This window comes from Nyctereutes procyonoides, unplaced genomic scaffold (genome assembly GCF_905146905.1).
Source record: "Nyctereutes procyonoides isolate TBG_1078 unplaced genomic scaffold, NYPRO_anot_genome, whole genome shotgun sequence".
Lineage (NCBI taxonomy): Eukaryota > Metazoa > Chordata > Mammalia > Carnivora > Canidae > Nyctereutes > Nyctereutes procyonoides.
The window spans coordinates 56,460,579-56,485,391 of NW_026575140.1; the positions used below are offsets into that span (position 1 = coordinate 56,460,579).

Consider the following 24,813-nt stretch of genomic DNA (forward strand, 5'->3'; position numbering starts at 1 on the left):
TGTTTGTTTAATGATAGACAATATTTGTTTTTTGTTTTTTAAATTTTTATTTATGATAGTCACAGAGAGAGAGAGAGAGGCAGAGACATAGGCAGAGGGAGAAGCAGGCTCCATGCACCGGGAGCCCAACGTGGGATTCGATCCCGGGTCTCCAGGATCGCGCCCTGGGCCAAAGGCAGGCGCCAAACCGCTACGCCACCCAGGGATCCCGATAGACAATATTTGAACGCAGTTTTAGACTCACAGTGAAACCAAGCACAAAGTACACACAGCCCCCAGGTACCCCAACACACAGACCCACACACACATAACCATCTCCCCAACACCAGCATCTGGTGCCAGTGTGGTATGCTTGTGACAGTCAATAAGCCAACAAGATGCATCATTATCTCCCAAAGTCCATAGTTTACATTAGGGTTCACTCTTGGTGTTATCCATCCTATGAATTTCGACAAATGTAAAATAACATGTATCCACCTTTATAGTGTCACAGAATAGTTTCACTGCCCTGGAAATCCCCTGCACTCTCCCTATTCTTTCTCCCCCACCCCCCCCCCAACCCCCACATTCCAAATGCCTGGGAACCACAGGTCATTTCACTGTTGCCATGGTTTTGCCTTTTCCAGAATGTCATATGGTTGGAACAATACAGTAGGGAGCCTTTGCAGACTGGCCCCTTTCACCTACCAATATGCATTTACGTTTCCTCCATGTCTTTGTAGCTTGATAGATCACTACTCTTTATCACTGACTACTATTCCATTGTATGGACAGACCACAGTTTATCCATTCATCTGTTGAAGGACATTTAGGTTGCTTCCAATTTGGGAAAATTATGAATAAAGGTGCTATAATCACATGCAGCTTTTTGTATGGGTATAAATATTTGATTCACTGGGTAAATACCTAGGAGTACAATTGCCAGATCATAAGGCAAGGGTATGTTTTGTAACAAACTGACAAACTATCTTTCAAAGGCACCATTTTGCACTTGTACCAACAACGAATGAGAGTTCCTGTCTCCACATCACTTCCAGCATTTGCTGTTGTTCTGGATTTTAGCCATGCGAATGGGTGTGCAGTGGCCTCTCCTTGCTTTGATTTGCAATCCCTTCATGTCATGTGACCTTGAGCGTCTTTTCTTATCTTTATATGCAATCTGTGTGTCACCTTTGGCAATCTGTCTATATTCAGATTGTTTGCCTATTTTTAAATAAGATTGCTCTTTTCTCGTTGATTTTTAAGAGTTACGTGTATATTTTGGATAAGAGTCCTTTATCAATATATTTTCTGCAAATGTTTTTTACTTAGTCTGTGGCTTCTTTTCACATTCTCTGGAGGCACTTGGTTTTTATTCACCTTATTTATATCTCCCTGTTTCACTGCAGGTTTGCCAATCCTACAGCCTGAGACTACAAGCTTAACAGCAGCCCTAGGGGTTAAAACAAAACAAAACAAAACAAAAAACCCAACTGGATTCTCTTCATGATAAAAGTTTATTTATTCAAGTGCTATGAAAAGCAGCATACTAAGCAATGAGCTCATTTTTTTAAAGATTTTATTTATTTATTCATGAGAGACACAGAGAGAGGCAGAGATGCAGGCTCCCTGCAGAGAGCCCGATGCGGCACTCGATCCCGGGACCCCAGGATCACGCCCTGAGCCGAAGGCAGCCTCTCAACTGCTGAGCCCCCCAAGTGCCCCCAAGTTCATTTATTTTTTTAAAATAATCTCTACATCCAACGTGAGGCTCAAAATCAAAACCCTGAGACCAAGAGTGACATGCTCTACATACTGACCTGGCCAAGTGCCCCAGCAGTGAGTTAGTTTAGAAAACTATAATAACTGCAGAATATTTTTTAAGACATTAGATTGAAGATACAAAGAATGTAAATCCTAACCTACATTGAGGAAAAAGGGCCCCAAAATCAAATGTATACATGTGTGATAAAATCTTTTTTCATTATTTTTCTGTCAAGATTATTTATAGGGGGTGCTTGGGTGACTCAGTAAATTAAGTGACTGGCTCTTGGTTTTGGCTCAGGTCATGATCTCAAGGTTGTGAGATTGAGCCCTGCATCGGGCTCCATGTTTAGTGTGGAGTCTGCTTGGGGCTCTCTCTCCCTCTCCCTCTGTTCCTTCCCCCTGCTCGCTTCTCTCTCTCTCTCTCTCTCTCTCTCTCTCTCTCTCTTGCTCTCTTGCTCTCACTCTCTCTCTCAAATAAATATATAAATCTTTTTTAAAAAGGTTATTTATAAACATTTCTTTAGCAAGGCACCTGGATGGCTCATTTGGTGAAGCACGAGACTCTTGACCTCAGGGTTGTGAGTTCAAGCTCCACCTGGGGCATAGCGATTACTGAAAAATAAAACCTTTTTTAAAAAGTTTCTTTAGTCATTCTGACGTCACACATGTATTGGTATCTCTTGTGCAATCGCTGCAGCTTCTTCAGGCCTTGCCATCAGACCTTGGTCATTTGAACCAAGGTCCAAAAATCCACTTCTGTTGGATTTGCAGTTGCCTTTCTAAAGGTAGAGCAGCTTCAGCCTCACTGTATCGTTCTCTTTTCCTTTCAGCCAAAGGGATCGTGCCAATCAGGATAGTCTCAGCTACGCTGAGAGGATGAAGAACCCTAAAATCTTAAAATCCTACAATCTTGTAACAACCAAGGTAACACTCACTCACACGACCTACCTTAGTCTTCAGGCCTCCATAACAAGATTCCACAGACTGGAAGCTTAAACGACAGACATTTACTTTCTCACAGTGCTCCAGTCTAGACGTTTAAAATCAAGGTGCCAGCCGGTTGGGTTTCTGGTGGGAGCTGTGTTCCTGGCCTTGCAAGCAGCTTCCATCCAGCTCTGCCCTCAGGTGCATGTGTACAGAGATGAAGCGAGAGAGCAGCTCTATGGCATCTCTTCTTTAATGACATCAATCCTATCCGATCAGGGCCCCACTTGTATGACCTCATTTAACCTTAATTATTTCCCCAAAGCCCCATCTCCAGAAGGAGCCACACTGGGGTTAGGACTTCAACCTATGAATCTGGGGGGACACAATTCAGTCCATAACACTACATATCCACCAAAAGTCAGCTAGAGGCTCAGCTTTCATGTCTCCTCATTCTAGCGTCCAGGGTGACAGGTCAGCCAGCATCTTGACGATGGCCAAGGCAATGAGATCCCTAGAGGGTTTCCCGCTGGCAGTTAAAGGCTCTGGTCTAGAAGTAGAAGTGTGTGCTACAATCTGTTGGCCAGAACTAGTTGCAGGACCCCATCTGATGACAGGGGAGCCAGAAGATGTAATCTTGGCATACCCTCAGAAGGCAAAGAGGTAGAAATATTTGGTGAACAAAATTAATGACCCTAATAGGAAAGAAAATATATGGCTATTACTGAATCCAGCAGACTCTTTGGCTTAAAATCACATAAATGAGATTGATTCACAGCAACAGGATTCAGTCACCAAAAGGTGGAAACAAGCCACCTGCCCCTCAATAGAAGAATGGATAAACATAATGAGATATACTCATACAATGGAATATTATTCAGCCTTTAAAAAAATGGAATTCTTGGGGTGCCTGAGTGGTGTAGCCAGTTAAGTGTCTGACTCTTGATATCAGCTCAGGTCATTATCTAAGGGTTGTAAGATCGAGCCCCAGGTCAGGCTCTGTGCTCAGTTTGGAGTCAGCTCATACCTTTCCCTCCCCTTCTGCTCTTCCCCTACTTATTCTCTCTCCTTCCCTCTCTCTCTCTCTCAAATAAATAAAATCTTTTTTAAAAATGTGTATATACACACTAAATTCTACCCCTGAAACTAATAATACACTATATTGAACTAAACTTAATTTAAATTTAAAAAAATTTTAGGGCACACCAGATGGCTCTGCAGTAATAGCGCCGCCTTCAGCCCAGGGTGTGGTCCTGGAGACCCGGGATTGAGTCCCACATCAGGTTCCCTGCATGGAACCTGCTTCTCCCTCTGCCTGTGTCTCTGCCTCTGTGTGTGTGTGTGTGTGTGTGTGTGTGTGTGTGTCATGAATAAATAAACAAAATCTTTAAAAAATAAAAATAAATAAAAATAATTTTAATGTGTATATACATAACAATAGAGCTTCAAAATGCTTAAGGCAAAAATTGACAGAACCAGAGAAGCAAATAAATCTACAATAATAAATTAATAAATAAATTTAGAGATTTTAACACCCTTCTCAAAAATTCATAGAACAAGTAGCCTCCCCCCAAAAATCAGTACAGATATAGATTTTTCTCTCCTTTTTTGATTTTTGATTTTTTTAAATTTAAATTCCACTAATTAACATATACTGTATTATTAGTTTTAGAAGTCGAGGTCAGTGATTCATCAGTCTCATATAATACCCATTGCTCATTGCATCACGTGCCCTCTTTAATCCCCATCCCCCCAGTGACCCTGTCCCCCCCACCCCCTCCCCTCCAGCAACACTCAGTTTGTTTCCTATGATTAAGAATCTCTTATGGTTTGTCTCCCTCTCTGTTTTCATCATTTTATTCTTCCCTCCCTTCCCTTGTGATCCTCTGTTTTGTTTCTTAAATTCCACACATGAGTGAGATCATATGATAATTGCCTTTCTCTAATTGACTTATTTTGCTCAGGAAAATACCCTCTTGTTCCATTCATGTCATTGCAAATGGCAAGATTTTTTTTTTTGATGGCTGAGTGGTATTCCATTGTATGTATATCCCACATCTTCTTTATCCAGTCATCTATCAATGGACATCGTGGCTCCTTCCACAATCCGGCTATTGTGGACATTGCTGCTATGAACACTGGAGTGCAGGTGCCCCTTCATTTCACTACATCTGTATCTTTGGGGTAAATACCTAGTAGTGCAATTGCTGGGTCATAGGGTAGCTCTATTTTCAACTCTTTGAGGAACCCCTGCGCTGTTTTCCAGAGTGGCTGCACCAGCTTGCATACCCAGAGATACAGATTCAAACAACACTGTCAGGGGCCTGGGTGGCTCAGTTGGTTAAGTGTCTGCTTTCAGCTCAGGTCATGATCTCAGGGTTCTGGGATTGAGCTCCTCATTGTACTTCCTGCTCAGCAGGGGGTCTGATTCTCTCTCTGCCTTTCCCCACCACTCGTTCTCTATCTTTCCCCCAAATATATAAATAAAAATCTTAAAAAAAATAAAAAACAAACAACACCATCAACTAACTTGGCTTAATTGACTCTTAACACTGTATCCAGCAACTACAAATGCACATTCTTTCTAAGTGCACATGAACATTTATCAAAATAAACCATATGCTGGGCCATAAAGCAAGTCTCAATAAATGTAAACAGATTATTATCATACAAAATATATTCTTTGACCACAACAGTATTGAATTAGAAGTCAATAGTAAAGCATCTAGAAAATCCCCCGGTACTTTAAAATCAGAGAACACACTTTTAAATAACCCATGAGTCAAGGGAGAAAAAAAAAATCACAAGGGAAATTAGAAAACATTTTGAACTGAATAAAACAAGCACAATATATCAAAATTTGTGTGATGCAGGGAAAGCAGTGCTTGGAGAGAATTTGTAGATTAGTTCTTATAAGAAATTTATATTTTTAATTCAAATTTTTAAAAACATGTAAAATCAATCATCTAAACTCCCATTTTAAGAGGCTAGAAAAAGTAACTAGTATAAAGGGGGGGAAATAACTGAACTTCTGGCCCAGACCAGGATGCAACAGACAGATTTCTTCTACAGCTTAAACCCTGATTGTTATATATAAAACAAATACAAGTTGGCTCTGAAAGGTGGAGTCAAGAAAGTCTGGCTAGGGATCTTGGATCCTAAGAACAACATGCAGTGAGCTTGCCAGGTTTTCTTTTTGCCTTCAGAGTATCACAGACTGGGTGGTGGCCAAGCCAGCAACTTGGAAATGCCAATGAGAAGAAACTAAAAAATAAAGTTTGCTCTCTCTAAGCCAAAGGACCAGGAAAGAGGCAACCTAGCAAGACAGAAAACTTGTAGAAAATACCTACCTTATTCCGGCCAAACACCATGGAGAAAACCATGGCCCCTCTGCCAGCCTCATCAGCAGAGCCTGAGTCAGGGAGCCTGGACTTCTAACCTTGACAGGCTCTCCTACCACCCCTGCTTCCCCTACCTCCAGCTGAGTGGTAGCAGATAAGACCTAGTGAGCAACCAAGACTTACATTCCAACCAGGTGGTAACAAAGCCCCCACAAACACACTGTTAAGAGTGGAGACCACATCGGAATCCTGGACTTCCCCCCTACCCCCTGGTAATGAGGTAGCCTTTCTCCTCCTCTCTCAGAAGAGGCTGAGTGGGAAGCTGGAACTTTCAGTATCATCCAGTGGTCCAAAAAAAAAAAAAAAGTTCCCACCCCAAATAGAGGCCACATGGGGAACAGTATTAAAGTATATTTCCCCCTCCCACCTAAGGAAGCCTGGGGAAATCCCACCTCTGACCAGCAGTAATGAAGTACCCCTCCCCCTGCCGGGGTGTCCACAGGTTGAGTGGAGAACTTGGACCCTTACTCTCACCCGGCTGTAGTAAGGAAACACTCCTTTCCTCCAAGGCACAATGTCAGAGAGGGCCTGCTAAAACAGAAGATTTAAATAATATCCAGAGTCTTGTAATGTAATACCAAAATGTTCAAGATACAATACAAAATCATGCATCATACCAAGAACCCAGAAAATCGCAAGTTGAATGACAAAAGACACCGAGGAGACGCCAACTCTGAGATGACACAGACTTTGGGATCTTCCAACAAGGATTTTAAGGAGCATCACAAAAATGTTTCTTTTTTTTTTTTACTTATGATAGTCACAGAGAGAGAAAGAGGCAGAGACACAGGCGGAGGGAGAAGCAGGCTCCATGCACCGGGAGCCTGACGTGGGATTCGATCCCGGGTCTCCAGGATCACACCCTGGGCCAAAGGCAGGCGCCAAACCGCTGCGCCACCCAGGGATCCCCACAAGAGCGTTTCAACAAGTAATGCTGACCATGCTTAAGCAAAAAAAAATTAAAAAATAAAAGGAAAGCCTCCACAAAGAAATTGAAGATACATGGACTAAATGGAGATTTTAAAACTGAAAAATAGGGACACCTGGGTGGCTCAGCAGTTGAGCTTATGCCTTTGGCTCAGGGTGTGATCCCGGACTTCTGGGATCAAGTCCCAGCTTGGGCTTCCGGCATGGAACCTGTGTCTCCCTCCGCCTGTGTCTCTGCCTCTCTCTCAGTGTCTCTCATGAATAAATAAATAAAGTTTTTAAAAATAAATAAATAAAACTGAAAAATACAATAACTGAAATAAAAACTCAGAGGATGGGCTGAATAGCAGGCCCAGATGGTGTTAGTGGTATATCAATCAAGACTCAACCAAAGAAGTAGAACCACGAAGGGACTTTTTTGCAAGTGGGGAGCCAGTTAGATCGTCTATATAAGGCTGATGTTTCTGTGCCTAATTCTGGAACCTGAAGTTGTCAGACTAGGCTGTCAGGAAGGGAAGATGTGAAAGGGGAGTGCAAAAAAATAAACTAGAACCTACAATGCAGAGACAGAACTCCTGAGGATGGGCTGAGACCTATGTTGGTCTCCTACTGCCTCTAAGCTTCCAACTTTGACAATGAGAGGGGCCTGTCTGTCATCATGGAGTTGAACATAACTTTGGCCCAGGAATTGGAGAGGTGGAAGGAGAATTTGGCAGGAATTGGAAGAACATTGGGTCGCCGGGCTGCCCCAGGCCAACCAGGTGAGCCAGCAAATAAGCGGTAATGTGTACATGGACTGACATAGTCCCCTGCCATTTCCAATCGTGCTGTTATAAATTTAATAGTATTACCTTCACAAATTCTTTAATACTCCCCCTTCAAGAAGGGCTTAATTTCCCTCTTATTGAGTGTGGGCTGGGGTTAGTGACTCTCTTCTAACAAACAGAATATGGTAGAAGTGATGATGTATGATTTTTGACACTAGATCATTAAAGATTGTAGATCTCTTTCTCTTGTAGACTTTTTGCTCTTGACAGTTCCAGTTGCTATGTCATGAGGATTCTTTATTTTATTTTTTTTTAAAGATGCAGAGTTTTATTAATTTATGATAGTCACACACACACAGAGAGAGAGAGAGAGAGAGAGAGAGAGAGAGAGGCAGAGACACAGGCAGAGAGAGAAGCAGGCTCCATGCACCGGGAGCCCAACATGGGATTCAATCCCGGGTCTCCAGGATCGCGCCCTGGGCCAAAGGCAGGCGCCAAACCACTGCGCCACCCAGGGATCCCTGTCATGAGGATTCTTAAGCAGCCCTTTGGTCCACATGGCTAGAAACGTAGGCCTCCAGCAAACAATCCTATCTGGGTGAGTCTCCTGAGAGGGAGACAAGTGTAGCTCCTGCCAACCCTTTGACTGCAAATTCATGAGAGATGCTGAGCTGGAACTAACCAGCTATGCAGCTCTCACATTTCTGACCCTGATCTTTGCCTGGAAGCCATTTTTGTCTAGTGGAGTGAATCTCAATAAGAGTCTTAAGAGGCCACAGAATGTTTCACAGAAGTTTGGCCGAAATACCACCAGCATGGTCTGCAAATGATAGAGACAGTACAAAAAGAAAGAGAGGCTTTGGACCCTAAAAATTCTACTAGCAGGATGTAGACTGGAAAAATTTCACAGCTGCAAATACAAGCTGCCTTTCATGGAAAGAAGGATGACTCAGAAAGTAGCACCAAAGGCCTCACAGGTGCAGCAGGGGAGGATATACAAATGCCCAATAGGCACAGGAGATGTATCTTGGGAAAATGTGTTAGGAGAATTCAAATCAAAACCACAATGAGATACCACTTCACCACTTCACCTCTACTAAGATGGCAAAAATAAAAAAAAATGGACAAAAAAAAAAAAAAAACTGTTGGCCAGGGTATAGAGAGAGTGGAATCCTTGTGTATTACTGGTGGGAAGGTAAAGTGGTACAGCTGCCATGAGAAACAGGCTCCTCGAGAAGCTTAACATAGAGTTACCATGTGACTCAGTGATAACCGCTCCCGGTTTGATACACTGGAGAATTGAAAACATTTACAGAAATGTTCATAACAGCATTATTCATAATAGCCCAAAGATAGAAACAACCCAAATGCCCATCCACTTAAAAATGGATTTTTTAAAAAAGATTTTATTTATTCATGAAAGACAAAGAGAGAGAGAGTGAGGCAAAGACATAGGCAGCAAAAGAAGCAGGCTCCATGCAGGAAGCCCGATGTGGGACTCGATCCCGGGACTCCAGGATCATGCCCTGGGCCAAAGGCAGGCACTCAACCGTTGAGCCACCCAGGGAGCCCCACAAATGGATTTTTTCAGTATGGCATATCCAAACAATGAGATATTATTCAGCAATAAAATGGAATGAAGTACTGATACATTTTACAACATGAATGAACCTTAAAAACATTATGCTAAGCAAAAAAAGACAGACACAAAAGGCTGCATATTGTATGATTCCATTTATATGAAATGTCCAGAATAAGCAAATGCATAGGAACAGAAAGTAGACTAGTATTGTCCAGGGGCTGAAAAGAATGGGAAACGGGGGAAGATCAGTGAAGTGTTCTGGAATTATAGTGGTGATGGTTGTCCATTATGAATATACTAAAACCACTGAATTCATGTACTTTAAAATGGTAAATTTTATGGCATGCTTGTTATGTCTAAAAACAAAAAACAAAAAAACAATAAAAAAAACATGGAGACACAGCTAGGCAGAAATAGGACTGAGTCTTTTTTTTTTTTTTTTAGGACTGAGTCTTTATTTTTTTATTTTTTTATTTTTTTATTTTTTTATTTTTTTTAATTTTTATTTATTTATGATAGTCACACAGAGAGGGAGAGAGAGGCAGAGACACAGGCAGAGGGAGAAGCAGGCTCCATGCACCGGGAGCCCAATGTGGGACTCGATCCCGGGTCTCCAGGATCGCGCCCCGAGCCAAAGGCAGGCGCCAAACCGCTGCACCACCCAGGGATCCCCAGGACTGAGTCTTAATCAAGGAAATTTCAACATTTTTCCCCCAGCTGGATTTCAAAACTGCTATGGACCAGTGACTCCTGTGTGCTCCTCATCCCTCCTCTGCCCCCTCAGTGTTATATTATTTTCAAGTGTACAACATAGTGATTTGATCATTCTATACATTACTCAATGTTCGTTATATGTCACTGTCCCCCTTTTTAAGCAGTAACGTCTGTAAAAGTTACCCCTTGACTGTCCTGCCATTGTTTTCTGGATATGTGGGAGATGGTCACATGTCTCTGTAGGTCACAGATATTCAGATTGAGAGCAACTGAACTTGAGGCATTACATCCAAAGAGCCTCATGTGTACCTGGACCTAATTTAGGTGGTGTATTGGTTTGCTGAGGCTGCCATAACAAAGTACCAGAGACTAGGTGGTTTAAACAACAGAAATTTATTTTCTCACAGTTCCAGAGGCTAGAAGTCCAAGATCAAGTGCAATAGGCTGGGTTTCTTTTGAAACCTCTCTGACCTGGCTTGCAGATGAGCACCTTCTTAGTAGTGCTCTTGATCCTTCCTGTGTGCATGCATATACCTGGTGTCCTTTTATGTTCCTAATCTCTTTTTCTCATAAGGACACCACTCAGGTTAAATGAAGGCCAGTCACCCATCTTAATCCCATCCTTAAAGATCCCATCTCCAAATAGTTATGTTTTGAGGTACTGGGTTTAGGGCTTCAACATCCAAATTTGGGAAGAGACACAATTGAGCCCATAGAAGATGGCAAGTATATCATAAATTCTTAAAACCTCATATTTGCCTGATGCCTCAACATCTCCACAATTAGGCTGTTAACACCTCACCAGATAGGCAGGTGCACCAGTGTGATGAGGCTGGTTCCTGCCACAAGTTCTCCTTCTTGCCCTCCCTTGGCTACAACCTAGTAACATTCAAATGCACTAGTGAAATTCCCTCATACATTTGCTTGTGTGCTCCACTCTGATCCCAATAAAGGCACTTGGCCATGGGTCCTCGCTCTCTCAGCTCCGCATCTGTGTGGTTGAGTCTGATCTCTGGGCACTCCTCCTATGTGGTCTGCATGTGGAACATCATGCCTCCCTGTTCTAGGACCTGTGGATATAATGAGTCCTCCACTTTTATATACCTCTGTGAGTGCAACTTCCACAGCTTTGTTGGAATAATCCTTAAAGACCCTATGAGAAGGACTTAGTTCCTCATTTACAACACAATAGAATTCTGAACTTTTTAAAATATTTTATTTATTTATTCATAAGGGACACAGAGAGAGGCAGAGGGAGAACCATCCCAGGACTCAATCCCAGGCCTCCAGGACTACAATCCCAGGGGTCTTGGACTCGATCCCAGGACCCTGGGATCATGACCTGAGCCAAAGACAGACACTCAACCACTGAGCCACCCAGGCACCCCAAATTCTGAACTTTTTGCTGGTTGACACTCTACTGGGATGAAGATTTTCAGAAGCTTGAGAGAGGTGAATGTGTCTTACATGTAGGAGGAATGTAAATAATTTGTGACCAGAAGGCAGAATGTGGTAGTTTTAAAATATATCCACAGATTCTTGGTATTCTTCCCCTGGAGAGGTGAAACTTAATTCCCCTCCTCTTGAGTGCAGAGTGGATGTAATTACCAGCTTCCAACAAACAGAACATGGTGAAAGTAACTATATTTCTTCCAAGACTTGGTCATAAAGGGCACTGGCGCTTCCTCTTCTTCCTTCCTCCTCCCTTGCTCTCACTTAGATCACCACTTTGGGGGATATTAGCTGTCAACAACCTAGTAGCCCATGAAGAGACCCTTGTGGCAAGGAACTGCCAACAATCATATGAGTGAACCACAATGGAAGTAGCTCCTCCAGCCCCAGTCAAGCCTTCGGATGTCTGCAGCCCCATCTGCCATTTTGACTATAACCTCATGTGAGACCCTGAGCAAGAACCATTCAGCTAAGCTGTTCCCAGATTCCTGATCCCAGAAACTATGTCAGATAATCTAATATTTATTATTTTAGGCCATTAAGTTCAGGGTAATTTGTTATCCAGCAATAGATAATATACCATGTCTTTATCAGAGGAGGGAAATTATATACAGATTGGAAGCATAGCCCTGTTTATCTATTTATGCTACCTGCCTAGTCTCTGTAGGCATTTGAGTTTATGGCTTCTTCCAAATTACAAAATCCCTTCTCCAATTATGTATATATAGCAGAGGTCATGACATCACTTTGTTTGATGTCCCTTCCCCCAGGATGATTAATTCAATAAGTCCTTCCATAAATCCTTGCTACCAGGGGTAAGGAGTATACGGTGGATCATGAATGGGGATTTGTGGAATGCCTATTCTGCCCAAATTTCAAGCCCATATATTTGATTCTTTGCTCAGACCGTTTGCTTGGAACTAAGTTAGGAATTCCACTACTGGGCAGCCCTGGTGGCTCAGCGGTTTAGCACCGCCTTTGGCCCAGGGCGTGACCCTGGAGACCCGGGATCGAGTCCCATGTCAGGCTCCCTGCATGGAGCCTGCTACCCTCTGCCTGTGTGTGTGTGTGTGTGTGTGTGTGTGTGTGTGTGTGTGTGTCATGAATAAATAAAATCTTAAAAAAAAAGGAATTCCACTACTGCAGGTCAGGTGTAGTAAAAATAATCTTAAAAAGAGCCTCAGAACCAAATAGAAATCAGCCATACATACTAGGTTGAACCATATTAAATCACCAGCATTTAGCTCCTAGAACAGCAGTATCATATGGTTCAACCTAATAATACATATCCAATCCACTCATAATTTGTCCCTTCCCTCCTCCAACTGGCTGGCATGATGGCTCCATCTGACAAAGATCAGTTATAGCTGCTGTCTTGGGAGGCCAGCCTTTCTGTACAGGATGTCTGAATCCCAACAGTCACTGCCAGCGCTGCCTGAGACAGGCGCTGCCTGTGTTCATGAAACTGAGTTTATAACCCAAAGGTGCAATTTGTCTCTTGAGCTTAGGTCTTAACTCTTAATATTTTCCTTCTTGTCATGTTTTATTACTGCTGTTACAGGATGGAGAACTTGGGAGGCTTGGGTAGAGAGCTGTAGCCAGAGCAGAGGTGGTAGTAATGGAGGTGGTAGTGATGGTGAAGGGGTGATGGAGATGGGTATGGTGGAGGTGGCACCCAGGCACAGAGCTCTGGGACTTCTCAGTCACCCGATCAGGACACAGAAGGTGGGATTGCTGCCCAACGCATACAGTACAGCCATACCCCAGGTACCTGCCTCTTACCTCGGAGCCGGTTTGCTCTTGAGTTGTTCACTATGAATAAACCAACTAGTTCATAAGTCATCTCTCGGGACACATGGGTGGCCCAGTGGTTGATTGTCTGCCTTCAGCTCAGGGCATGATCCCAGGGTCCTAGGATCGAGTCCCACATCAGGCTCCTAGCGTGAATCCTGCTTCTGCATCTGCCTGTGTCTCTGCCTCTCTGTGTCTCTCAGGAATACATAAAATCATTATTTAAAAAATAATAAGTGATATCTCTCTCCTGATCAGTCCCCCTATTAACAAATGTTGAGATAGAGGGAGCAAAGTTAAAAGAGGCTTAGCTGTTGACACATCTGTTTACAAGTGTGCTATGGTAGAAATTGGGCAAGTCTAAGAACCAAGGGGCGCCAAAAGGCTCCTAGGCAGTAACAATTGGGAAACAAACTTGTTTTTTCTCCCTTCCTCTCCTTCTTTGAGTTGTTGTCTCAACAACAGCCAGACGTGATAAACAAGAGACAATTTATTCCACATCACACATGCTGTAAGGAGGCCAGAACAAGGAGGAGAAGCACAAAGATGACCTAATGTCCTCCCTCTCTAGTTCCTTGCAGTGATGAAAGCCAATCCCCCCAAGGCTGTGAGAAAGGATGAGGACAGGGATTCAGGTGAATGGGCACAACATGGTGCCAGGATTTCCAACAAGGCTACAGAGATCCATTCTTTTGCTCAGGATTCAGGATTTCCCCCTGCTTGATCGAGGTGTTTGAGACCATCAGCTTCTTCAGAAGGTTTTGTTTGGGGCTGGAGCTGTTGCTGCAAAACACGGTGCCACAGGGATGGTTCATAATCACACTCCAGAAATGTTTATGGTTGAAGTAGCAAAGGGCCGCTGGAAAAGCACAAAGGGATAGGGAAGAGGAAATTTGAAGAACAGGAGGAAAGTGGCCAGTGAGGTGAAGCCAAAGGGAAGATAAATCCCCAAGACCCTGTCCCTGGGCATTGCCAGCCCCGTCCCTGCGCACTTCCTCTGCCATTAATCACCCGAGTCCCTGCTTCCCAGGGCCCTCGGGCCACTCACCACAGGTGACATAGAGGAAAAACACCAGCCAGCCTATGAAATAGCTCCAGCCGATGGGGATTGATAAATTCTTCTTCAACTCAAAGATCCAGAGGTTAATAGGGAACAACAGGAGGGTGAAGAAAATAAGGATAACTAGGAGACAAGAACCAGAGAGATCTTATCCTTACCTAAGGATCCCACAGGGATTCTCCCTCACTTGTTGGGCCGCAGCCACAAACCACCATCAACCCCTCCAACCCCACCTCTCCAAGGACTGGAAAATGATGGAACTCAGTTCTCCATGACTACCAGTTCTGTTCAGCCATCACCCCTCAAACCCCTTCTGCACCCCTAAAGAAAGGAAGAGGGAGAAGTGCCCAGGAAGATGTGGTTTGGGAGAAACTAAGGACCATTTCCAGAGCCAGGGGATACCTTCAAAGAAGCTCATGATTGTCCCAATCCAGCTAAAGAAAGGCAGTCTCTGAAGACCAGGTAGGTACGGCAGGTGCAGCCAGATGGTGAAGACAAAGCCCAGCCCCAGCGCCAGGCAGAAGGTTATAATGGCCACCCCAAAGACTGGGTGATTCGTCCACAGCATAAAACTATCTGTAGAAAACAAGAAAATAGAACGAACTTAGAATTCACAGAGGAAAAAAAGTCATCTCGTGAACATGAGAAAAAGTTAACTGAAGAAATGCACATTTTTCTTAAAGATTTATCTATTTCTTTGAGAGAGCTTGCAGAGGGAGGGGCAGAGGGAGAGAGAGATTCTAGCAGACTCCTGAGCGCAGAGCCCAACATGGGGCTCAATCTCGAGACCCTGAGATCGGGAGCTGAGCTGAAATCAAGAGTCAGACGCTTAACCGACTGAGCCACCCAGGCGTCCCAGAAATGTGCATGTGAGATAACAATGGAATATCACTTTCACTCATTATTTAGGCCAGGATTCTTGATATGGAGATTGTTTGATAATCCCAACCATATAAAAATGGAAAACGGACAGAGGACTTGAACTATAATTCTCAAAAGAAGAAATACAAAAGTCCGATATACCCATGAAGCTCCATACAAAGAATCGCAAAGTAAATGTGACTTGGTAATCTATCAAATAAGCAAAGATGGAGACAAAATTGACGATACCTGGTATAGGAAAAGATTTTTTTAATTTTTTTATTTATTTATGATAGTCACACAGAGAGAGAGAGAGAGGCAGAGACATAGGCAGAGGGAAAAGCAGGCTCCGTGCACTGGGAGCCCGACGTGGGATTCGATCCCGGGTCTCTAGGATCGCGCCCTGGGCCAAAGGCAGGCGCCAAACCACTACACCACCCAGGGATCCCTAGGAAAAGATTTAGAGAGAAGAGGTGCTCTCACACACTACCACAGGGCAGTGTTTCTGATAAGTCATCTGGCACAAAATATCAGAAATAATGTAAATGGTTAAGGCCACTTGACTCAACAATGCTTCTTGGGTTTTATGGTAAGGAAATAATCCAAAAGTGGCACTAAAATCTGTGTTCAGGGATCTTCTTTACACAGATACTTATATGTCCAAGGAGAGATTTGTTAAATATACTATACCCATACGTTGGATCATTGTGTGTTCATTTGAAAAGGATATGGGGGGGATGCCTGGGTGGCTCAGCAGTTGAGCATCTGCCTTCAGCAGTTGAGCATCTGCCTTCAGCCCAGTTGAGCATCTGCCTTCAGCATGATCCTGGTGTCCCGGGACTGAGTCCCGCATCCGGCTCCCTGCATGGAGCCTGCTTCTCCCTCTGCCTGTGTCTCTGCCTCTCTCTCCTTGTGTCTCTCATGAATAAATAAAATATAAAAAATAAATAAAAAGGATATGGGGGTGCGTCTGGGAGGCACAGTTGTGTAAGCATCCAACTCTTGGTTTGGGATCAGGTCATGATCTCAGGGTGGTGAGATTAAGCCCCAAGTCAGGCTCTGCACTCAGCATGGAGCCTGTTTGAGATTCTCTCTCTCTCTCTCTCTAATAAATAAATAAATCTTTTTAAAAAAAATATGATAGGGACACCTGGGTGGCTCAGTGATTGAGCACCTGCCTTCAGCTCAGGGCATGACCCTGGGGTCCTGGGATCGAGTCCCACATTGGGCTCCCGGCAGGGACCCTGCTTCTCCCTCTGCCTGTGTCTCTGCCTCTGTGTGTGTGTATGTCTCTCATGAATAAATAAATAAAATCTTAAAAAATAATAATAATATGATAGATGTTTGTCTCCAAACAAGAGTCTTTTTTTCTTTCCTCTTTCTTTCTTCTTCTTCTTTTTTTAATGTTAAGAGCATGAAGACCTGGAACAGAGATCCAAAGCTCTGCTTTGGCACAAGAGCTGAGAAAGCAGGCTGGGAGCTGGGACTAAAACCGGCAGTGAAAGGCCACAGGATGCTGGGAAGGAAAGACAAGGAAACCCAGAGCTGGCCCAGAGCAGCAGAGACTGCGGCAGAGGGGGAAAGCAGGCTGGCACCAGGGCCAGGGCCAGGGAGGGTAGAGCAGCCTGCAGACTCCTCCCCAAGCTCTGGCGCCCCGCAAGCCTAGAGGATGGAAATTCCCCCTGACAGCCGGGCCCTGGAGTGGGGTGAGGGGCGCAGAGGGGCCCACCTTTCCCGTTCTCCGAGGGGAAACAGCTCTTCAGCCTGCAGATCTGCAGGAGCCCCATGGACATGACGTGGGCCGATGTGTAGATGCCGGTGCTGACGTTGCGCGGCCAGCGCTGGTAGAAGCGGCTCCGGGAGGGGTGCAGCCACCTCTTGGAGAAGACCATGACCAGCAGCAGGGCGAAGGCCAGGAGGCTGAGCTCCGAGGCGCCCACCTGCGCTATCCAGCGGGAGCTGTGCGTGATCCTCCACCACGTGGGCAGCACAGAGATCCTCCGCGGCTCGGAGTAGTGCTCCCCGCAAGCCTGCCCGTTGCGGTCCGGGCCCGACAGCCGGTTCTGCACCTTCACCTCCTGCTCCAGACTCCACTCCCCCTTGTCCTGCTTCCCAGCCTCCCGCTTCTTTTCCAGGTCTCTGTGGCTCATCCTTTCTTCGCCCCCCACCCCAGGGAGCTCGCCCCTAAAGTCCTCGGCCCACATCCTGAACACCCACCGTCTCCCCTCGTCACCTCCACCCCATCTCCCCCCTCCCCCGCTGGGCACAGTGGTCCCTCATCTTTTAAATATTTTTCTCTAGCAGAGCACTTTGCATCGCAGGGCCTGGCATCTGGGAAAGACCCACTCAGTAGGACAGGGGCCGTAACTGCCATGGAATATTCCCGACCCCAGGGGAGGGGGAGGCAGGAAGGGGGAAGTGTCAAGTGGGGGAGGGGCCCACCGTGGCAGCCCCAGTCCTAAGAGCCAGCCAGGCACCCCACAATCTGAAATTTTTTTCTAACCTCCCTTTTAAGTTACAGGTAAATGATTCAGAGACCCCTGGGGGCAGCCTGATGGTAGTGGCTTCTAGACCTCAGACCCCAGAAGCTCTCCCCAGGGAAAAAGCCTTTCAGATTTGGATGTGAGTTTGAATCCCACCAAGTTGGTTTACTCTGTGGAGGCAGTGATACATGGGGTGAAGAACACAGGTTTGGGGCTCCAGTTGGCACAGAGAAGGCTATGGGCCTGTGAACCTGCCTATAGCCTATAGCTTCTGCATCCCTCAGTTTACTGAGATGTAACACAGGGACAGTGATACTTGGTTTGAATATTAAATGAAGAGGCATGAGGGATCCCTGGGTGGCTCAGTGGTTTAGCTCTGGCCTTTGGCCCAGGGCGCAATCCTGGAGTCCCGGGATGGAGTCCTCCCGCGTTGGGCTCCTGGCATGGACCCTGCTTCTCCCTCCTCCTGTGTCTCTGCCTCTCTCTCTCTCTCTTTCTATGTCTATCATGAATAAATAAATAAATAAATCAAGGGGCGCCTGGGTGCCTCAGTGGTTGAACGGCCACCTTCGGCTCAGGTCATCACCCTGGGGTCCTGGGATCGAGCCCCGCATCAGGCTCCCTACTCAGCAGGGGCCTGCTTCTCACTCTGCCTCCCCACCCCACCCTCTTATACTCACTCTGTCAAATAAATAAATCTTTTAAAAGATGAATATCAAATGATATAATAAAAGACACTCATGTCTTCATATTAAATTCCCAGAAAGTGATAGTGGTTATTATTACATTATGATTTTTTAAAAGATTTTATTTATTTATTAAAGAGAGAGAGAGCACGGGGTGGGGGTGAGGGAGAGGGAGAGGCAGGCTCCCCTGGATCAGGACCAGACCTGAAGGCAGCGCTTAAGAGGCTGAGCCCCCAGGCGACCCTAACAAGCAGTTCTAACAGCATGGGAGAACCTTGGAAATACAATGTTTCCTGAAAGACATTAACTCCTAAAAGACTACACTGTAAATATGATATAGTTTGTATAGAGCTGGTCAACAAACACAACTAAGCAAAACATTGTTTAGGCACACATACTGCTATGATTGCAGGTGAGGTTTTAAAAAAATCAGCAGAAGGACACCCAGCTGGCTCGGTGGGAGCAGCATGCAACTCTTGATTCTGAGGTCGTGAGTTCGAGCACTGGACATAGAGATCACTTAGAAATAAATAAATAAATAAATAAATAAATAAATAAATAAATAAATAAATAAATATTTTAAAAACAATAAAAATGAATATCAGGGGTGTCTGGGTGGCTCAGTCGGTTAAGCACCCGACTCTTAATTTCAGCTCAGGTGGTGATCTCAGGGTGGTGAGATCAAGCCATGCCTGGGGCTTGGTGCCGGGGGTGGAACCTGCTTAAGATTCTCTCTCTCTCACTTTCCCTCTGCTCCTCCCCACCCCTCTCTAAATATTTTTTTTCTATTTTATTTATTTATTCATGAGAGACACAGAGAGAGAGAGGCAGAGAGAGAAGCAGGCTCCCTGCGGGGAGCCCAATGTAGGACTTGATCCCAGGACCCCAGGATCATGCCCTGAGCCAAAGACAGATGCTCAGGCATCCTTTTCTTTTGATTTTAAATGAAGCTGGATTGAAGTTTTGAATCTTATAATTTTGAGTCTACATTACTAGCAATTGTACCACTGAGCCACCCAGGTATCCCCAAATAATAAGCCTCTCAAAATATGAATAAAAAGCAAAAATCAGTGGACTAATAAATGCAAAATATAGAACAGTGGTTATTTCCCAGAAGATGCAAGGGAATGTGACAGGGAGGAAGGGAGAATGGCACTGGTACCTACATGTTATTGATAATAGGTTATCAGTTCCTGAGTCAGGTGATTGATGCACAGGTATTCATTATATAATAATCACTTATAACTAACATATAATTCATGTGATCCTGTGAATGTATCAGGTATTGTTTTCCAAAAGGTAATGAAAAGTAGTCTAAGAAAGGAAATGCAATCTTAGTGATTATTAGGTCTGCAATGAAAGCTATTTATGTGGTCACAATATCTAAGGTAAACACTGTTAATTGAGTTTCGACTTTTAGAATCAACAGATAGACAAAGCACGGAAGACTTAACTATGGCCACAAAAGTAAACATGGCTGTTATCAGCCTTGATGCCATCCAAGTAAACGCTTAAAAGAGGTAAACTGGCAGGTGGAAGGACGAGAATTTAGCGGAAGGGAAGGGTGGGGGACCTGATAACAGGGTCTCCACAGAAGGCTGTGCAGGATGTGCACCGCACAAGCACACACACAGAGCTTGGATGGCGGTGGGGAGGGAGAACTGAGGTCCAGTCTGCTCAATAACTGACATCCCTCCAAGGGGGCCCCCTGACCTGGAGGAAGAGGCACTTTGTTGGGTATCTCGTAAAGATGCAACTCCCCCAAGACAACCACTCCAACATCTATTCAGAGGGGCTGCGTGTCAACCACAAGGGTGGAGGCACAGAGGGGCCTCACAGGCCGGCAGCAGGCCTGTACACACAGCGACGTGATTGTGTATCAGTGGGAGTTGTCTGGTCACAAGCAGGGACCCAGACTAAGTCAGGCAAAAAGAATGTCTTGGGGCAAAAGTGAGAGAACACAGACTCGGACAGAAAGTCGAGGGTCCAGGCTAGAACTAAGCAGGAGTGGGGCGCACAGGTGAATCATTACAGGAGCTGGCCCTCTGCCCACAGTACACCCCTAGCCCCCTCCATCCTTGTCTATTCCTGGTCGGGATTCCAAATCCCACAGTCTGCCTGGCCTCAACGGGGTTACGTGTCCACCTCTGAGGTGGGAAGGTGGACACCCTGGCCGACAGCCCACCAGAGCCACATGGACTTGGAGAGGGACAGTTCTACAAAAGAAAGGAAGCCGAGCGGTCAAAATATAATGATAATTTGGGACTCAGAAGGTGGAGCTTGTGACTCTTGAAATTGAGGTTGTGAGTTCAAGCCCCACGTTGGGCTTGAACCTGTAGAGGTTACTTTTTTTTAAGATTTTTATTTATTTATTCATGAGAGACAGAGAGAGGGGTAGAGGCAGAGGGAGAAGCAGGCTCCTTGCTGAGCAGGGAGCCGATGCAGGGCCCCATCCCAGTACCTCGATATCATAACCTGAGCCGCAGGCAGATGTTTAACTGACTAAGCCACCCAGATGCCCTAGGTGTAGAGATGATAGATAGATAGGTAGATAGATAGATAGATAGATAGATGTAATGATAACTTACTGGCACAGGTACAGAGCGGAAGCGGAATGGAGTGCCACGCTGGGAGATTTCTGAAAAGGAAAGTGCCCACCGTCCGACCTGACAGCATGCGTGCCTGGACATCCTGGATGGGACAATAACCTCTCGGGGACCACGGGCAGCGCTGACCTGGAGACTGTGGACACAGACTCACACAGGCTTATTTGTTGCTCCTCGTCGGTCCACAGGGACTTGCTCTGCTGCCTCTACAACCCCCAGACACAGTCCTACCCCAGGCTGGCTCTCCCTGCTGCACACACCAGTGCGAATCTCCTTTGCGGTGAGCTTCTGGGCCCCTGGTGTTGCTAGAATATGTCAACAGCCAATGTCCATGAGCTGCAAGGTGGCTTCCCTTTTATGTCTGTGAAAGCCATTGTTGGTTTTTCCTCAAATTCTAGTGTGTGTTAAGGACTCGGGCATCCCGTTACAACGCAGGTGCCACACTTCTAACAAGCTTCTAGGTGGTGTCCATGCTGCTGGTCTGATGATCACACACTGAGAAAATCTGGGTTGCCAGGCCACCTTCCCCAAGATGTCCCTTGACTTCCAGACTTTGGACACATGTGAAAACAATGGGCACACCTGCTTGTCAGTGTGTCCCACTTGCTTGGTTCTGCCTCTGTGAGAAACTCCATTGCCTTATATAAACCAGCTGAACAGAAATAGAAAGAAAAACATCACTGCTTACAACAAAGCAAGAAGTGACTGCAAAATTAAGAATTTCTGCCCTCTGAAAAAAACACAGTTACCAGAATGAAAAAGACAATCCACTGAATGGGAGAAAATATTTTCAAATCACATATCTGATAAAGGACATATAGCTAGAATATATAAAGAACTCTCAAAATGCAAAAATGAGAAAATAAACCACCCGTTTTTTTTTCAAAAGCCGAGAGTTTCGAACACCAAAGAAGATATACAAATGGCCAATAAACGTTTGAAAAGATACTCAGAATCATTAGTTGTTAGAAAATCTGCTGAGCAAGGATCCCAATGCAGGGCTCAATCCCAGGACCTGAGATCATGACCTGATCCCAAGGCAGACACTTAACTGACTGAGCCCCCCAGATGCTCTTTGGTGTTGTTTTTCTTTTTTTAAGACTTTTTAAAATTTTTAGGCAATCTCTGTACCCAGTGTGGGGCTTGAACTCACAATCCCAAGACCAAGAGTTGCACGCTTTCCTGACTAAGCCAGCCAGGTGCCCCCCCAGTTTTTAGTAAACTTAAACATACACTTACCATGTGACTCAGCAGTGCCACTCCTAAGTGTGTACCCAAGTGAAATGATAGTTGTGTTTGTACAAAAACCTGTATAAGAATAGTTGTAGGGCAGCCCACGTGGCTCAGCGGTTTAGCGCCGCCTTCGGCCCAGGACGTGATCCTGGAGACCTGGGATTGAGTCCCACGTTGGGCTCCCTGCATGGAGCCTGCTTCTCCCTCTGCCTGTCTCTCTCTCTCTCTCTCTCTGTCTCTCTGAATAAATAAAAATCTTTTAAAAACAACAACAACAAAAAAGAATAGTTGTAATGGGGGCACCTGGGTGGCTTGGTGAATTAAGCATCTGCCTGCAGTTCCAGGTCATGACCCTGGGGTCCTGGGATTGACCCCCTAGTCAGGCTCCCTGCTCAGCAAGGAGTCTGCTTCTCCCTCTCTCTCTGCTGCTCCCCCTGCTTGTGCTCTCTCTCTCTCAAATAAATAAAATATTTTAAAAATGTTTTTAAAAAGAATATTCATAATGCCTTTATTTGTAATCACTTAAAACTAAAAACAACCCAGATGCCCCTCCATTAGGGAACAGACAAACTCTGATATATCCGGACAGCGAAATATTACTCAGCGATAAAGAGTAATGAAGTACATGGATGCATCTCAAATACATTTAGCAAAATAGCCAGACTTAGGGATCCCTGGGTGGCGCAGCGGTTTGGCGCCTGCCTTTGGCCCGGGGCGCGATCCTGGAGACCCGGGATCGAATCCCACGTCGGGCTCCCGGTGCATGGAGCCTGCTTCTCTCTCTGCCTGTGTCTCCGCCTCTCTCTCTCTCTCTCTCTCTCTGTGACTATCATAAATAAAAAAAAAAAAAATAGCCAGACTTGAAAGGCTACCTACTGTATGATTCCATTTATATGATATCATAGAAAAGGCAAAGCTACAGAGGACAGAAAACAGATCCGGGTTGCCAGAAGCTGGAATTGAGGAAGAGGTTCACCACACGGGAGCACAAGGGGGGTTTAGGGGGTGATGGAAGGCTTTTGGTTCTCCATCATGGTGGTGGTTACATGACTATCTATATACGTTTGTCAAAAATCTCAGGACTTTACACTAGAAAGGGCGAATGTCTCTGTATGTAAATTGTACCTTAAAAATATGCCCTGGGGCACCTAGGTGGCTCAGTAGTCAAGTGTCTGCCTTGGGCTTAGGTGGTGATCTCAGGGTCCCAGGATCAAGTCCGACATCCGGCTCCCCACAGGGAGCCTGCTTCTTCCACTGCCTGTGTCTCTGCCTCTCTGTGTCTCTCGTGAATAGATAAATAAAATATTTTAAATATATATATATATATATATATATATATATATATATATATATATACCCTAGTAATGCATAGAATTATTGAATGACTATATTGTACCCCTAAAACTAATTGAACATGTAGGTTAACTATAATGGAATTTAAATAAAAATAAATAAAAATGAAATATATATATATCTTTTATTTTTTTAAAGATTTATTTATTTATGATAGACAGAGAGAGAGAGAAGCAGAGACACAGGAGGAGGGAGAAGCAGGCTCCATGCGGGGAGCCTGATGTGGGACTCGATCTCGGGACTCCAGGATCATGCCCTGGGCCAAAGGCACGTGCTAAACCGTTGAGCCACCCAGGGATCCCCTATATATATCTCTTTTAAAAAGAGAGGGGAGATTATATTTTACAAATAGCAAAAAAAAAAAAAAAAAGTGACATCTGTGTTCTCCGGAGGGTGGGTGGCATAATTCCCCCGAGATTTAGGTTAGTGCTTCACAGACAGAAGAGTGAAGCCAAGAGCCATGCCCCAGACCTCGATGGTGATGAAGGCGAAGCTGACATGTGAAGCTTCTGCTGGGGCCCAGAACACAGTGGGAGATGGAGACGGGGGGGGGGGGGGGGGGGGGGGGGGGGGGGGGGGGGGCAGGGGCACGAGCGGGGCGGGGCAGGGGAACCCCCGGGATGCCCAGGGAGCAGGTGCCCTGCGGATGCACCCGCAGCCGGAGCCTCAACCCCTGAGGGATCCCCGTCAGGGCCACCCTGCGGCCCTCCCTACCTTGAGCAGGAGGCGAGCCCCAGGAACCAGGAACCGTGCCAGGGACCCGGGGAGGGGAGCCCTCCCAGCGCAGAGAGGTGGGGGGAGTGCCTGTCGCGGAGACTGGAGGAGGGGCTAGCCACTAGCCACGGCCTCCTAGGCCTGGCCAGGAGCGCTCTGGGGCCGCTGGGCGGGGAGTCCGCAGTTTGGTCTGTGCATACTGGGGAGCCAGGCAGGTGAGGAGCGGTGGGAGCACATGTCCTCCGGCACCGGATGGCATGCCTGCCTGGAGAGCTGGCCAAGCCTGAGAGCAGGAGCCATCGCCATCAGTACCCCTGTTGCTGAAGAGAGAAGGCGAGCCCTGCGAGGAAGGAGGGAGGGAGGGGGACAGAGATGCCAGGCTGGACAAGATCGCAGGGAGCGGTGGGCAGGAGGGCTCAGTGGGGCTAGGAGAGGAGGGGAGAGCTAGCCAGCCGGCTCTGCAGAGAAGGGGGCACAGCTCCTCTCATCCACCTGTTCCTTGTGGCCATGACC

General features: G+C 45.6%; 1 protein-coding gene across 1 annotated transcript; it reads right to left on the reverse strand.

Moving 5' to 3' along the window:
• Positions 1-13,934: 13,934 nt before the first annotated feature.
• Positions 13,935-17,442, reverse strand: ODF4 (outer dense fiber of sperm tails 4). The gene is made up of 4 exons (XM_055306620.1): positions 16,955-17,442; positions 14,767-14,940; positions 14,353-14,487; positions 13,935-14,163 (listed from the first exon to the last, which is right to left on the reverse strand). Exons 1-4 carry the CDS (start codon positions 17,427-17,429, stop codon positions 13,979-13,981), a joined length of 969 nt encoding a protein of 322 aa, XP_055162595.1. The 5' UTR covers positions 17,430-17,442; the 3' UTR covers positions 13,935-13,978.
• Between the last annotated feature and the right edge of the window lie 7,371 nt (positions 17,443-24,813).

Bases quoted from the DNA above. Each gene is read 5' to 3' on its own strand.
- ODF4 (XM_055306620.1), bottom strand. From the start codon at position 17,429: ATGTGGGCCGAGGACTTTAGGGGCGAGCTCCCTGGGGTGGGGGGCGAA. The intron at 14,941-16,954 runs GTGGGCCCCTCT...TGTTTTCTACAG, and splicing joins CCCCTCGGAGAACGGGAAAG to ATAGTTTTATGCTGTGGACG. The intron at 14,164-14,352 runs GTGAGTGGCCCG...GTGCTTTTCCAG, and splicing joins TTTCCTCTATGTCACCTGTG to CGGCCCTTTGCTACTTCAAC.